The sequence below is a fragment of the Tenrec ecaudatus genome, chromosome 4 (assembly GCF_050624435.1).
Source record: "Tenrec ecaudatus isolate mTenEca1 chromosome 4, mTenEca1.hap1, whole genome shotgun sequence".
NCBI classification, from domain to species: Eukaryota; Metazoa; Chordata; class Mammalia; order Afrosoricida; family Tenrecidae; genus Tenrec; species Tenrec ecaudatus.
This window is the reverse complement of record NC_134533.1, coordinates 69,484,981-69,500,476: the sequence shown is the minus strand read 5'-3', so window position 1 is coordinate 69,500,476 and position 15,496 is coordinate 69,484,981. Positions and strand designations below refer to the sequence as shown.

The following is a 15,496-nucleotide window of genomic DNA, read 5'->3' as shown; positions in this document are numbered from 1 at the left end:
CATTTGCTTATGCACCCATTTGTCTTCAGCGATCCTATCATGGAGGTGTGCAGCCAATGATATGATTTTTTTGTTCTTTGATGCCTGATATCTGATCCCTTCAGGACCACTCGATCACACAGGCTGGTGTTTTCTTCCATGTGGGCTTTGTTGCTTCTGAGCTAGATGGCCGCTTGTTTATCTTCAAGCCTTTAAGACCCCAGTCACTATCTCTTTTGATAGCCGGGCACCATTAGCTTTCTTTACCACATTTACTTGTTCACCCGCTTTGGCTTCAGCAGTTGTGTTGGGAGAGTGAGCATCATAGAGTTCCAATTTAATAAAATAAAGTATTCATGCATTGAGGGAGTGTTTGAGTAGAGGCCCAAGGTCCTTCCGCCACCTTAATACTTAACCTATAAATATAGACACATAGATCTATTTCCCCATCCTCATATATATATTTGCATGTACATGTCTTTGTCTAAACCTCCATAAATGCCCTTTGACTCGTAGCTCTTTCCTCCATCTCCCTTGACTTTCCTCCTGCCCTACTACCATGCTCCGTCCCCACCTGGGCTACAGCTATACCTCTTCTCTACACAACCTTACCTTTGATCATTCCCCACCAGGCTTGCCACTCCCCCCTCTCTACCATTTTGGGTCCCATGTTGTTCCCTTGTCCCTGTGTTTGTTGACACCCCTTCCTTACCCCCTTACCCCACCCCCACCCAAAATCCCCCCCGGAACTGTCGGTCCCATTGTTTTTTATTAAATACTTTTTTTTAATAATTTTATTGGGGACTCGTACAACTCATCACAATTCATACATTCACCCATTGTGTCAAGAACATTTGTACATATGTTGCCATCATCATTTTCAAAGCATTTTCTTTCTACTTGAGCTCTTGGTATCAGCTCCTCATTTTCCCCCCTCTCTCCCTCACTCTCCCTCCCTCTTGAGCCCTTGATAAGTTATAGATTATTATTTTCATATCTTGCATTGTCCTCTATCGCCCTTCACCCACTTTTCTGTTGTCTGTCCCCCTAGGAGGGGGTTATATGTTGATCCTTGTGGTCGATTTCTCCCTTTCTCCCCCACCTTCCCCTTATCCTCCTGGTATCTTTATTCTCATAGCTGGCCCTGACGGGCTTATCTATCCTGGATTCCCTGTGTTACAGGCTCTTATCTGTAGCAGTGTGCATGTTCTGCTCTAATCCAATTTGTAAGGTAGAATTGAGGTCATGATAGTGGAGGGGAGGAAACATTAAAGAATTAGAGGAAAGTTGTGTGTTTCATTGGTGCTATGCTACACCCTGACTGGGTCATCTCTTCCTTGTGACTCTTCTGTGAGGAGATGTCTAATTGTCTACAGATGGGCTTTGGGTCATCTCCACTTTGACCCCCATCATTTGCATTGATATAACTGTTTGTTTTGGGTCTTCTGATGCCTGGTGCCTGATCCTGTTGACATCTGGTAATCACACAGCCTGGTGTGCTTCTTCCATGTGGGTTTTGTTGCTTCCCTGCTAGATGGCCGCTTGTTTAACTTCAAGCATTCACCACCCCAGATACCATATCTTGTAATAGTCAGGCACCGTCAGCTTTCTTCACCACATTTGCTTATGCATGCATTTTGTCTTCAGTGATCATGTCGGGAAGGTGAGCATCACAGAATACTGGATTATTACAGAATACTGGATTATAGCACAAAGTGTTCTTGTGTTGAGGGAGTACTTGAGTCGAGACCCAGTGTCCATCTGCAACCTTAATTCTTAACATATAGATATAAGTATATCTATTTCCCTCTCATTATATATAAATCTATGTACATATGTTCATGCCTGTATTTAGATCTCTATAAATGTCCTTTGCCTCCTGGTTGTTTACTCTATTTCCTTTTACTTTCCTCTTGTCCCACCATCACGTTCGCCTTCATTCGGGTTTAGTAATTCCTTGCTGTTACATTGCCTTGATTGAGCCCCACTAGGCATCCTACGCTCTTCTCTCCATTGGTTTTAGTTCACGTAAGGCAATTCTTATAAAGCAAAAGTTACTCTTCATGCTTCTTTACCAATTCTGATATCATCTGCCCCTTCTCATGGTATTACCTACGGTGCTTCTCTTCTAGATTTTATAATCTGGTGCGATGACCACAAAGAACTCACAGACAACACCCAGGATTATGGGGTTTATTAGGAAAGTTCACAGGTTATAATTCAGGGTCAGAAATGCTCAGGTTACAGTGCGTCAGTCAGGAGCATCTCTTCTCAGCCATACCTACAGGAACACCTCTCTCTGATCCTTGACCTCTTAAACCTTGGCCTCCCGCCCTGCTCGGGCAACATTAGAGAATTATTTTAGTACTGCCAATAAATGTCCAAAGGGCACTCCATCTGTAACCCTTGGCCTGAAGCTGCTCAGCTCTCGCTCTGTGAGACAGCAAACCTAGTTTCCCATTAACTTCCCAGAGGAACCTCACTCTGCAAGGTCAAAAGCACTCAGCTTTACTCACTCCATAGACCAGGAAGCTCAGTCTTCAGTCTAGGCTATTGATGCTGCTGCTGCTGCTGCTGCTGCTGCTTCTGTGGTATCAATGGCTCTCCTGGATCAAGGGGGTTCTGAGCACATGGATCTTGGATTCCAAAGAACATGTTCCACTCCTAGCTCTTCTCTCTGATGACAGTGCAATCCATGTTACTGCTTCTGACGTGAATCATTTTAAACTCAGTGGGATGGCCAAGCTGATGAACCCGTGTTAGAGTCCCAAACACCCTATTTGCATGGTCCCCCCAATCTCCTGTTGGGGGAGCCACATTAAGCAATCCACTCCCCCCCCCCCCCCATAGGGCCAGAAGAGCAAAGTCTGGAGAGCCCTGCTGTGGGTGGAAGACAGGCTGCCCAGAAATGCCCATGCGACTCGTACACGCCCCAAGTCAGTTAAATCTTCACAAACAGGAAGCGCTGTACTGCCCATGTTACCACTCCAAATCCTGTACTATAAGTTGTCCTCTTTCCCTGGCTCTGATTCTGGTCAGATCCCACCCCAGGTGGCCACTTCTCTGGAAATGATCTCACCCCTAAGGGGAAAAGGAGCTAAAAGCTACTTAAGGATTTTATTTTTAACAAAATGAACTGTTCAAAAAAGATACATTAGATTAACCACAAAAAGAGAAATGCACAGGGACATGAGGAATTGCGGGGCACTAGAGGGCTCTCTGGGCATTTGTTGCACCTTCCATCTGCTCATGCTCTGGGCTGGTGATGGCTTTGTCTGCATTTGCCTTCCCCGCCACTGAGTGCTGCTGAGGACTCACACCAAGACTGAGCTCCAGTGCCCAGCACACTCAGGGTGCCCTTGGGAAGTGTGGCTGTCCCAGCTGGATTCAAAAGCGCAGACATCACTGGGGGTTCATAAGGGAAGGAGTGGAGATCATGGGGCAGGGGAGAAGGGGCCACATTCTCACTCTGTCGTGAGAATGAGCATAGAGGATCTCAGATTGGTGGTAGAGTATTTGAGATGCCCTCCTCAGCCTAGCCCTTTCCCTCCCTGCCTCCAGTGGACTCAGAGCCTGCTTGTTTCTACACAGGGCTTCATCAGGTTGGACATGTCTGAGTTTCAGGAGCGACACGAGGTAAGTGGGAGTCCTCTGAGAAGGGGCTCGGTAAAGCATGGTTTGGAGGTCCTGTCAACAGGACTCTGCCTTGATCTTTGGATGTGCTTGTCATTTGGACCTTTCGGCCTCAGATCATTCCAGCAGCTTTGAGATTTGTCCTGTCGTGGAACCTGTGTGTAGCAGGACCACAGATAGTTGGACGTAGAATTTGTTCTAAGGAATAAATAGAAGATCCACCTATCCTCTCATCCCCAACAGGAGAGAGACAGGCACTCTTGCCAGTGTAAAGCCATCTTCCTACGCATGTCCCATGTTGGAAACTAGAAGCCTAGAAAGGCCGTCCTAGCTTGTCTCCTTCCTTCCACCAGGTAGCCAAGTTTATCGGGTCCCCACCAGGCTACATTGGCCATGAGGAGGGTGGCCAGCTGACCAAGAAGCTGAAGCAGTGCCCCAACGCTGTGGTGCTCTTCGACGAGGTGGACAAAGCCCATCCAGATGTGCTCACCATCATGCTGCAGCTGTTTGATGAGGTGAGCGTCAACTGGGAGCCAGGCCAAGGTTGGGCGGGAAGACCAGGTGTCCCTCTAGGACCAGCAGGAACCAATGGCTCAGGGACCCCGCTGATCTTCCTTAGCTGACTCCTCCCGCAGGTGTACCCTCATTCCGTTCTTTAGCAGCTGTGGCTCCCCTCCTCTCTGGGCGGGCACTGGAGAGATCAGCACTGCCTCAGAGCTGAAACTGCATGGCCCCTGGGCCAGGAGAGGGAGAAACTTCACTGTGAGTTCCTGTTCTGCTGCAGACCAGCTCCGGGTTCTTGCCACATCGCTGCCCTTCTCTGGGCATCAGAGACCTCGTGTGACACACAGGAGGCCAGAACAGACAGGGTCCAAGCTCCCTTCTGGCTTCAAGAACTCCTGATCCTTCCTGTGTCACACATCCCCTCCACCGGTTCTCTACGATGTGGTGGGAACGAGGATGGTGATGGTGGTAGGGGATGATAGCCGGCTGGTGGAGCCCTTTTCTTCTCGGGAGCCCCTGGCTCTTCACAATGTGGGCAGGCCCCCCACTGAAAGGGGAGAAAGTCCCCTTTTTCTTCAGCATTTAGAATGTGCTAAAGACTTTAGCGAACCTCTCACTAATCCTCACAATAGCCGTGCAAGGTAAAAAGTATTTTGATCACTGATCAGAAACAAGGGTCAGAGAGGTCTCAATGGCTTGCCCGCAACCACAGAGCTGCATGGAAGAGCCAGGGTGGAGCTGCTGTCTCCCAGACTCCCAACCCTCCCCGCTCTGTACCACTCCTTGTCTCGTTCACACCAGAGGAGTGGGTGCCCTTCACTCTGCCAGGGAAGCTGAGGAGCCAGAGGCAGACCCCAGATGAGCCTTCTCTTCCCCTCCAGCCTACACAGTGCACTCTGAAGCAAGGACTGTTAGCCAGTGCCTGGCCCAGACCTTTCTGCATAGCCTTCTCCAGCCCTGAGCAAGTGCGAGGGGGTTACGTTCCCAAGTTGCAGGGACACAAGGGGAGACCCAGGAAGGGACTCCTCATACCTAACAGCACGCCAGGTTCCAAGCTGGCAGGACCTAGCTCCCTAGTAGAACTCCCCACCAGCTGCCTGCTGCCTTCCCTCCTGGTCCAGCAGCCTTGCTTCTGCCCCAGTTCCCCTGCTGCCATCCTAGCCTCACATTCCCACACAGGGTGAGAGCCCAGGCTCTGAAGGAACGGTGATTCTCACGGGCTCTCGGCCAGGCCAGCTCAGCTCAGGCCTCTTGGTGGAATTCACGTAGTAGGCAACAGCTCACATGACCCTACCAACAATTCTGGGAAAGCAGGTCTCGCTGCTTCTGTGCAAACAGCCAAAGTGGTTTCTCCACACTCACCCCCTTTCACGGTGCACCTAGCGTTTGAACCGAAGCAATCCGTTCCAGAGCCCGAACCTCTCAAACGGTTTTAATAACCGCCGTGCAGCGAGGGCCAAGAGGGAGGTAGATCTGCTGCAAACCAGGCAACAGAAGTGTGAGGCACCCCAAAGAAACAGCCACAGTGCACACACACACACACACACACACCCACAGATGAAAGGCTCGGGAGGAGTTGGTCTTGTGATGGTGGTGCTAGCACGTCCACAATCTGAAGGTCAGGCTACAGGCTGGAAATTCAGGCAGGGTTTTTCTGTTACCATCTTGAGGAAGAATTTCTTCTCTCCGAGAAACCTGTTTCTCCTCTTTAAATCCTTCAACGGACTGCGTGAGGCTCACCACATTATGGTTGGCGTACAATCTCCTTTACTGAGTCAACTGATTGAAAATGTCCATCACATCAACAACATACCTTCACAGGTATAGTGACTACAGTTAACCAGACAACCAGCCAGCCGAGTTGACACATGAAGAGGGCTCCCCAGAAACCTGACCATCACAGTGGTACTTGAAGATCCGTGGGATCGCTTCCAGGGTCACAGCAGCAAGCCACCACGGCACAGCAAACGGGACAGTAGCATCTTAGTTTAGTTACCCATATTATGCGGATGTATTCCTTGAGGGAAGTGACCTTGTCTTACTCACTTACTCAGAACCCACAAAGTCAGGGGAAAAGATGTATTAATTCATTTAATTCAACGATAATTCTGTAAACCTTTTAAGAATGATTAAGCATTTGCCAAGAGTGGAGAGTAAAGGGCTGGCAGTAGACACCTAATATGCAAAAGCTCAGGGTGCAGGAAATAGCCTGATGCATTCAGGGAACCACCGTTCAGTATTGCTCAGCTACAGAGGGAAAGTAAGACCAGAGTGATGGAGAAGATAAAGAGGGGCCAGTTAAAATGCCCAAGGAGTGTGGATGTATCCTGTGGGCAGTCCGGAGCTACCTAAAGCGTCAGCAATAAAGAATTGTAGTCATACATGTGTTTTACAAGATCCTGTTGGCCAATGTGAAGAGAATGGACTGGAGAAATCGCCAGCAAGGAGATTGTGGAAGGCCCAAGCTAGAGATGAGGAGGCTTATTCTAAAGCAGGGAAAGTGGGGAGGGCTGGCGGATTGAAGGTAGGGAAAGGAGCAGCCAGGGATGCCCAGGGGCTAGTTGCTGGCCTGGGTAATAGGCTGAGGCAGAGGAAGAGGAGGACGAGCAGCTGGTTGGTGAGGAAGGTGGTGAACTGAGCTGAGGGACTGGTTCAGTGGCTGCCTGTGTGGCAGCCAGAGGGAGCTGTCCAAGAGGCCCGTCTCCTGAAACACTGGGGGGCCCTCAGCCCCGGGAGAGGGCTGGAGAAGGCACTGGGAAGGCGGTGGTTGCTGACCAGGGAGACGACCCTGTGGGGAGGAGCAGACAGAGCTAAGGACAGTGCAGGACGACATCCCAGAGAGAGTGGCTCGTCTGTTGATTTTCAAGGTGTGTGGTGGGGCAGAGGGACACCGACCGAGCGGGCCACACGGTGACTGGGGTGAACGTGTCCTGCCGTGGTGAGGGCGCCTCATCCTCCCGGGGGCACGGGCAGAGGCCGCAGCCCTGGTCCCCAAAGCCTAGGCTTAGGAAGGCAGGAGCCAGAAACTCTTACTGAAAAGCCAAGCAGGGCTGATGCCGGCAATCCCCGGGCAGCCTTGAGCCCAGGGCAGGGGGCAAGGAGGAGTCTCATGGGGCCAGGGAAGCAGCCTCTGTAACCCTGGGATGAGCCACCTCTAAGGATGGTGGGGACAGTGACAGCCCCTTCTTTGGGGCATGTGTTTATTGCCAAGGAAGCTGAGGAGAGAAGACATGAACTCTGGGAAAGTCACCCTTGGGTCACTCACACACCACACCTGCTCCCCTCACTCACCTGGGACCTATCGTCAGGCCCGCTTATGAGCAGAGCTCTGATCTCGGAATGAAATTGCCGCTGGGTTATTGCTCCGGCCAAGACAGCAGTGTGTGGACCAGTCTCAGGGTGAGCTCCGCCGAGGCCCAGGGATCACGCGCGGCACCACGCGCACGCACTGGAGCGCAGCCCACGTGCCCACAGCCTGGCCCCCACAACGATGACCCACAGTGGGCTCTGTTTGGTGAAACCCATATCGGAGCTCTGGGGGAAAGCTGATGGGCAGTGCTTCAGAGACTCCGGATGCAGCCTGCCTGCCTCTTCCCACCCCCAAGCAGGGATGAGAGGGTGCCCCGCCCTGGCACCTGGGTCGCAGGCCCCTTTGGAACCTAACACTTTCCCAGAGGCCAGTGCAAAGCAGGATTGCAGAGCACCTGGGACCGTGCCCAGAACACTAGGTGCTGCTAGGAGCGTCTCCGCCCTTTGCCTCCCTGAGGGGGGCTACGTGGCCATCCCAGCCGCTTGAGAGACAAGTCGCACGCCAACAAGGAGGGAGACGGTCTGACGGAAGCTCAGCTTTGCTGGTATCAGGCAGGAGCCCACAGGCTGAGGTCAGTGCTGACTGGCAGCCCTGCTCTGTCTGCAACCCAAAGCTGGGCAGAGCTCTCTCTCCCTTGCACCCGGCCCAGTTATGAGAGTCCAAAACCACAAACTGAACCTGGCAGAGCCTGGGTCTGAACGCTCTGTAACTAGTGCGCTCTGGCACCGGGCAAGGCAGTTCCGCCTCGACCCTTCTCTTTCCTCGCTGCGAGACCTGGAGCAGGTTGCTTCACCTCTCTGAGCACTTACCATGACACCCATCTCGAAAGGTGGTTGTGAGTCTTAGCCAGAGCCTGGCCCAGAGAGGGGCTCCACGAGGGTAGGTTGGTGGGTGATGGACAGACAGACGGACAGGTGAACAAACAGCACGCGCAGTCTCACTTGGGAGCACTCTCAGTCGATGGCAGCTACCTTGACGGCCGGCCGTGTGCACTACAACCAGGCGTGAAGCCAGTGCTTGGAGCCCCAGGGCAGGGAGTCGCAGCCTCTGTGGAGGTAGGGGCAAGGCACCTGGACGTTCAAGGGCGCCCCTTGCAGAAAGTGCATGCCAAGGCTGCCCAGGCTTGTCGCGCTGACGGAGTGGTTGCTTCCCCTTCCCAGGGCCGGCTGACGGATGGCAAAGGGAAGACCATCGACTGCAAGGACGCCATCTTCATCATGACCTCCAACGTGGCCAGTGACGAAATCGCACAGCACGCCTTGCAGCTGCGGCAGGAGGCTTTGGAGCTGAGCCATAGCCGTTTCGCTGAGAACCTTGGTGCGGCACGTTGCCTGAGCTGTCTGGGCAAGTGACCAGGCTGCTAGCTCATCTGGGGACAAGGATGGGGCTTGGGGTCCTGGGCCTAAGAAGGCGCTGGTAGACAGCTCTGCCCTTCGCTGGTTCTCACGAGATCCCAGGCGCCCTGCCAGATGGTGGAGGGAGAAAGATGAGGGCAAACAGCTTCTGCTGGCTTTGCTCAGGAAGCCCCACCCTGTGGACGTCAGGAGGGCTCCAGACAGGGGCCGGGACCCAGCCATGCCAGGGCAGGGGCTCGGGAAAGGCCAGGGCCTTGGAGACTGAGGAGATGGGTGCGTATCAGATAGCCGTGCTTGGGTGCAGCAAGGAGACAGAAGCTCAGAAACAGTATGGAGATGGGTGCCCGGCCGGTCCCCCAGGGTGGGCCCTGGAGAGTACTAAAAAGAAACATATCTGGCGAGAGGCTGTGTCTGTCACCTTTCTATTTAGATTGACCCTGCGGTCCCCTCTTCCGAGTCAGAGCTCACGTCCCGATCCTAGATCGTTCTCGTCTCCCTTCCCTTCCCTTCCCTCCTACATGCCCCACGCTAAGACTCCAGGCCTTGGCGCACATGAGAAGTGAAGGCCTCAGAGGAGCGGGCTGGGCCCTGCCCTTGTCTCTGTCAGGAGAGCCGGGGAGTGAGCAGCTTGTGCCTGTCTCCACAGGGGAGGTCCAGATGAGTGACAAGATCACCATCTCCAAGAACTTCAAGGAGAATGTGATTCGCCCCATCCTAAAAGTGAGAGGTCGTCCTTTGCCCTTCCTGCTGCTGCTGTGGGGAGGAGGTGCTGCCATTCTAAAGATACATAAGCCCCCCCCCCCTGGGTTCCCAAGCTCACCGCTCCCTCCCCTGTGCCTGCAGGCTCACTTCCGGAGGGACGAATTTCTGGGACGGATCAATGAGATCGTCTACTTCCTCCCCTTCTGCCACTCGGAGCTCATCCAACTAGTCAACAAGGAACTGAACTTCTGGGCCAAGAGAGTAAGCATGGGGATTGCCTGTCTGTGCATGTGTCCAGTGGGAATCGGGGAACCGGGGTGGGGGGCGCATGCACGTGCCCGCACACAGTGGAGCATAATGGTGGGGGCTCACCATCTCCCCCAGGCTTAGGCCAGAGGGGTGAGAAGGGAGAGCACAGAGCCACATGCTCTGTCTGACCTGCCTCAGGCCAAGCAGAGGCACAACATCACGCTGCTCTGGGACCGCGAGGTGGCGGATGTGCTGGTCGACGGCTACAACGTGCACTACGGCGCCCGTTCCATCAAGCACGAGGTGAGCCGCGGCCCTCGGAGCAGCGCGAGACCTAAGTGCAGTCGGGTGTCCGCCCGTCGTTCCCCCCCCCCCATCCACTGGGCGCTCAGCCTGCCTGCCTCAGTCGTCCACACCCCGAGCAGATACCCCGAGCACCCAAAACCCACGAAGACCATGTCAAACCTTTGTCCTGGAGGGTGACCCACAGTGAACCCTCTTGGGAGTGGGAAGCGGGAAGACCCTCAGAAACTGACAGCACTGGGCTTCAGCACAAGCCTGATCTCATTCTGAGGGGGGTTCTGACAAGCCCCAGGGAGTCAGCAGGAAGTGCTAGAACTCGGGCCTCATTGCCACCCCCTGCAGGTAGAGCGCCGTGTGGTGAACCAGCTGGCGGCAGCCTACGAGCAGGACCTGCTGCCTGGCGGCTGCACGCTGCGCATCACCGTGGAGGACTCCGACAAGCAGCTCTTCAAGAGCCCCGAGCTCCCCTCATCCCAGACCGAGAAGCGTCCACCGAAGCTACGGCTGGAGATCATCGATAAGGACAGCAAGACCCACAGACTTGACATCCGGGCACCGCTACACCCCGAGAAGGTGTGCTACACACTCTAGCATCTGCACACGTGCCCCCAACATCGAATAAAGGCCCCTGGGCTGTGGCATGGCGATGGCCTGTCTTCCCCTCGTGCCTCTTCCACCTCCCCGCCAGCCCAAGGCCGCTTACCTACCTCCTCACCACCCTGAGAGCCCTCCTCAGCCTGAGGTCTTCAGCAGGAGTCTCCGCTTGTTCTGGCCCCTGGTTGTCTCCTCTCATCAACTCCCCGGACTCTACACGCCCTTCAAGGCAGGGAAGGCGCCCCTTAGCACTACCCTGCAGCAGGCCCCCCCTGCCCCACGCCCTCGGGAACTCAATCCTGCCACACACCCAAGAAGCTCAGAAGCGTGGCAGCGCAGGAAAGATCTAACGGGAAACGGAGATGAGGCTATGCGCGGCCTCCCCTCTGCTGGCCTTCATGCAGCTCCGTCCCCAGAATGCCTTCCTGGGCAAGGAGGGTAGAGGCCCAGACACAGACGATTCTGTACTCAAGACTACAGCTACCCCATGCGCATGCCCCTAACATGCCAAGGAAAAGGGATCTGCGGAACCCTTGCACCCCACATCCAGCCCATGGTCTTTCAGCCTTGGAACTAGGCCAAGATAGGTACGTCTTGGATGAGAGAATGACAGCTTTATGACCCTCTCCAACTCTGAGATTGGACAACCGTTCCAAACAAGCCAGTTCAGCTCTGCCGGGTCTTGCTTTAGGGACTAGCAGCAGTGTAGACGCGGGAAGCTGTAGCAGGGAAGCCGTGAGTGAGGTCGGGCTGGAGTAAGGACGCAGTGTAGAGGTGAGTGAGGTCGGGCTGGAGTGCAGCAGGTCGGCCTAGAGTAAGCACCTCCCTCCTGCACCCATCACAGCAGTCACGGAGGAGAGGGGGTGGGCCTCATAGCCCACGGGCATTCCACACGCACCAGTCTAGTGGCACAGCCAGGCCTGGGGCTTCCTCAGGCTCCTTCCTCAGCAGCCCCTGCTGAGGACCACCCACCTACCCTCCCAGTGCACACCCTTGCATCCCTCTCTTAGTTGTCAGCTAGTCTCTCTCAAGAGTCAGAAGAGGAGGCAGGATTCCAATTCCCTGGGTGATGAAAGTGCACTGAGGTCTCCAAGCCCTGAGCTCCAGAGGGTGCCCTGCAGTTCAGGGAGCTAGCTCTGTGCCTGCGCTCCCGGCTCCCTCCCTCCCGTCCTCCCTCCCTGGCTCTTGTTTTCCCTGGTGGTGGTGGAGGTGGTGGTTTAACTAGTCTGTGTATTGTGGTGAATATATGAGAGGGTTCAAAAAGTCGATGGAAGATTCCCTTGTCTTTTCGTTCCATTGCTCCACAAATGTTTGGAAGCATACTCGTGTATGTTACAAACCGTTTGCCATTTCAGCACCTTTGGTACAGGTCAGTAATGTACAGTTCAGTAGCATGCATTGTGTTGATCATGTTATCTGTCCATTTCCATATTTTTCATCCCCTCAACAAGCTCAGCTGGAATCCCCAAAGCAGTGAGTCTCCTCCTTTTTTTAACTTTTGTTTGGAAAGTATTTTTTTAATGTTTTATTAGGGATTCATACAACTCTTATCACAATCCATACATACATCAATTGTGTAAAGCACATCTGTACATTCATTGCCCTCATCGTTTTCAAAGCATTTTCTCTCTACTTAAGCCCTTTGCATCAGGTCCTCTTTTTTTCCCCTCCCTCCCCACTCCTCCTCCCTCATGAGCCCTTGATAATTTATAAATTATTATTTTGTCATATCTTGTCCCGTCTGATGTCTCCCTTCACCCCTTTTCTGTTGTCCATCCCCCAGGGAGGAGGTCACCTGTAGATCCTTGTAATCAGTTCCTGTTGAAAGTATTTTTGACATGCAGAAAGTAGCAAAAACGGTTGAGAATGCCCATATTCCCTTCCCCCAGCTTTCCTTACAGTTAACATCTCACATTGATTATTCCTAAGGACTCACAGGCCGGATGGAAAGCTTGCCAGCTTTCCCACCAGGCTCCTTTTCTGGACCAGGACCCCTCTAGGGTTGCTCGCGGCATCCGCTGCTTCTCTGATGAGGCATTCCTTTGGAACAAGGTGCCGCCAGCTGAAGTTTGGCTGATCATCACATGCATTACTGCAGTAGCTAACTTGAAGTGCCTTTTGCCTGGACAGCCAAAAAGAGTGGACCAAGAGCAATTTATTGGAGTTGAATGCAATTTTATATTAGTTGTTTTTGTTGCGGCTTTTATATTATTTTAAAATGCTATTTATTATGGTTTGGGTGACCGTTTATAGAACAATCAGTTTTCCAATCAACAATTTATGCATGTATTGCTTCAGAACATTGATTGCAGTCACCTGTAACAGCACTCTGACACGTCTTCTCTGGTGCCCTCCTCCATTCGTCCGTCTGCCCCTCGGCCTCCCACGGCTGATTGTTCTGAGGAGAATGTTCTCTGAGGTACATTCACTTACTTGGTCTGACTGAGGGGCGCCCCGGGGGGGGGGGGGGAGGGCGGGTTCAGGGCCAGGTTGGAAAGGCGTCTAAAGCTCACAGTCTGGGGAGCCCCATTCACCTCCCTCGGGCAGTAAGCCTGCTCATTTGCCTGCATTGCATTTGTTGTCTTGCTTCCAACGTCTCTTTCTGCCTGTGAGAGTACTTCAGTCTTTGTCTTTCATCAATTCGAGGGTCATGAATTGGAGAATGGTACTTTACTTATGGAGAGTCCAGCCTGGTCGTGCCCCTCAATTCAAGTTTATTGATTAGATTGACTATCATAGAAGTGATATGTATGCCTGGCTCAGTGCCTCCTTTAGAAGATAATATTAACTTTGATCCTATGGCTGTGGTGGGGTGTGCCAGATTTCTCCACTGTAAAGTTTTTCCTTTAAAAGTAATACTAATAAAAAATAAAAAAATAAAATAAAAGTAATACTAATCTTGGGGGGAGCTATTTTGAAACTATGCAACTCTCTTACACTTAGAATTTCATCCACTGATTTTTCCAGCCATCGGTGGCTCTTGTTTTACAGTAGCTGTTAATGTTGTATCCGACCAGTGGTGATTTTCCGTGGCCCTTATTCCGTCTCTGTTTAATAATCATTGATGGTAACTCGTAAGCAGCCCTGGTAGCCCGATGGTTAAGGGCTTAGCTGCCACCCAGAAGCTTGTGTTGAATCCATCCAGCAGCTCAGAGGAGAAAGACCTGAAGCTGCCTCCCTAAGACCGCAGCCTTAGAACGCCTGTTTCTGTGTCAATATGCATTCATGAATGTCATGTTATTGGTAGCTTATCTTGTTGCTCTGAGTGCCTTGGATTTGGCTGTTGGGAACACTTTGAGGTTGGCACCTGTCCCATCCCTTTCTAAGCTCTTCTCACTTTGTGGCACCGCAAGATGTTCTCAGCTCACCTTGCATTGTTCCTAACCGAGGCCTGACACCACCCCGTTCCCCAGGCTCCAATCTTGGTTCCTTTGTTCACGAAAGTACCCTAGAAACTCAGCCCTGAGCACAGGGCATCTCATTGTGACTGCGGTTATTTCTTCTAGGCCAGTGGTTCTCAACCAGAGGGTCATGACCCCTTTGGGGGGCGGGGAACAATCCTTTCACAGGAGTCACCCAATTTATAATGGTAGCAAAATTACAGTTACGAAGTAGCAACGAAAATAATTTTATGGCTGGGGGTCACCACCACATGAGGAACTGTATTAAAGGGTCGAGGCATTAGGAAGGTTGAGAACCACTGTTCTGGCCCTCACAGCTAGGAACTATATGAGAGGGCTTCAAAACATTCATGGAAATTTTCCATTATCTTTTCACTTTATTTTTCCATGAACTTTTTGAAGCCCCTGCATATGTATGTATGAATAAGACACATGTACACACATCTGGGTTTACTATTATATCCATCTTCTGTGTATTTATTTAAAACCATGAGTTCATATTGGTACTTCCAGTTCTAATAAAGCACCAGAGGGTTTATGACTGTCATTCTTTAAGACTTGGATTATTTTTACTCCACTTCTTTTGCCCCTACTCCCCCTCTATGCTCCTTTATCTCGGTTTTGTGTTCAGATTTTCTTAGGAGCCCTCAGTCAGGTGCCGTCCTCGGTGGACTTTCCTGTTGTACAGAGTCCTTCCTGCCGGGCTGCCGGTCCTGTCGTTCAGTCCGCTCTGACCAAGGGCAACAGGCAGAGAACTTCCATCCAGGAAAACCCAATGGCCGCCTCCTTCAAAGAAGGGGAGGGGACAGGGCCAACCCTTCAATTCTGAGTAACTAAAGTAGCCATCTCAAGAATCAGGGGTTCTTGCCAAACCTCCTACCTGGTGTTGGGCCCAAATCTACACTTCTCTAGCCGCCTGGGCAATCTTCAGCTCACTGACATGACTGATGCCATGTCTGTCTGCATAAGTAGAGAGGAAGCTCCAAGGGGTCAGGTACCCAATCGTTGAGCTCATTGTTCTCCACCTAGGGCCTGGCACGGTGCCAGCTCGTGGTGGATTCTTGAGGAATGTTGGGTGGGTGAGTAGCGGGGCTCCACAGCAAGCCCAGATCTTCACAGTGGGCTCGGGACAGAGCGGTGTCATTGGTTCACTCAGCACGTGCTTACTTGGCCTGAGTTGGTCACGAGGCATCAACACTATCTCTCAGGATGGAGCCCTGAGCACATGGGGAAAGGCAAGCCCAGCGACCTGATGGAGGATCTGAACTTAGGACTGAAAGTGCAGCGCCTTCACTGGTCAAAAAGAAAATCAAAGCGTGTGTAGGGATTTTGCAGGGTTGTGTTTAAACCATAGGAAAAGGATCCAATAAAGACAAAAACCGGAGTTGAGAGAGAAAAAAACAAAGGAGCTCAATAGAAAGACGCTTGTTTGAAAGCATCAATAAAGTAGATAAAATATCCTGAGG

General features: G+C 52.3%; 1 protein-coding gene across 1 annotated transcript in view; it reads left to right on the top strand.

Moving 5' to 3' along the window:
- The window catches only part of CLPB (ClpB family mitochondrial disaggregase), a 158,296-nt gene extending 144,780 nt beyond the window's left edge, over positions 1–13,516 (top strand). Inside the window, exons 10-16 of the mRNA XM_075546224.1 lie at positions 3,571–3,615; positions 3,966–4,127; positions 8,587–8,743; positions 9,428–9,501; positions 9,625–9,744; positions 9,931–10,035; positions 10,378–13,516. Of these exons, the coding sequence (XP_075402339.1) occupies positions 3,571–3,615; positions 3,966–4,127; positions 8,587–8,743; positions 9,428–9,501; positions 9,625–9,744; positions 9,931–10,035; positions 10,378–10,626 (912 nt within the window). The 3' untranslated portion in view covers positions 10,627–13,516. The remainder of the gene's footprint in view (positions 1–3,570; positions 3,616–3,965; positions 4,128–8,586; positions 8,744–9,427; positions 9,502–9,624; positions 9,745–9,930; positions 10,036–10,377) is intronic.
- The last annotated feature ends 1,980 nt before the right edge of the window (positions 13,517–15,496 follow it).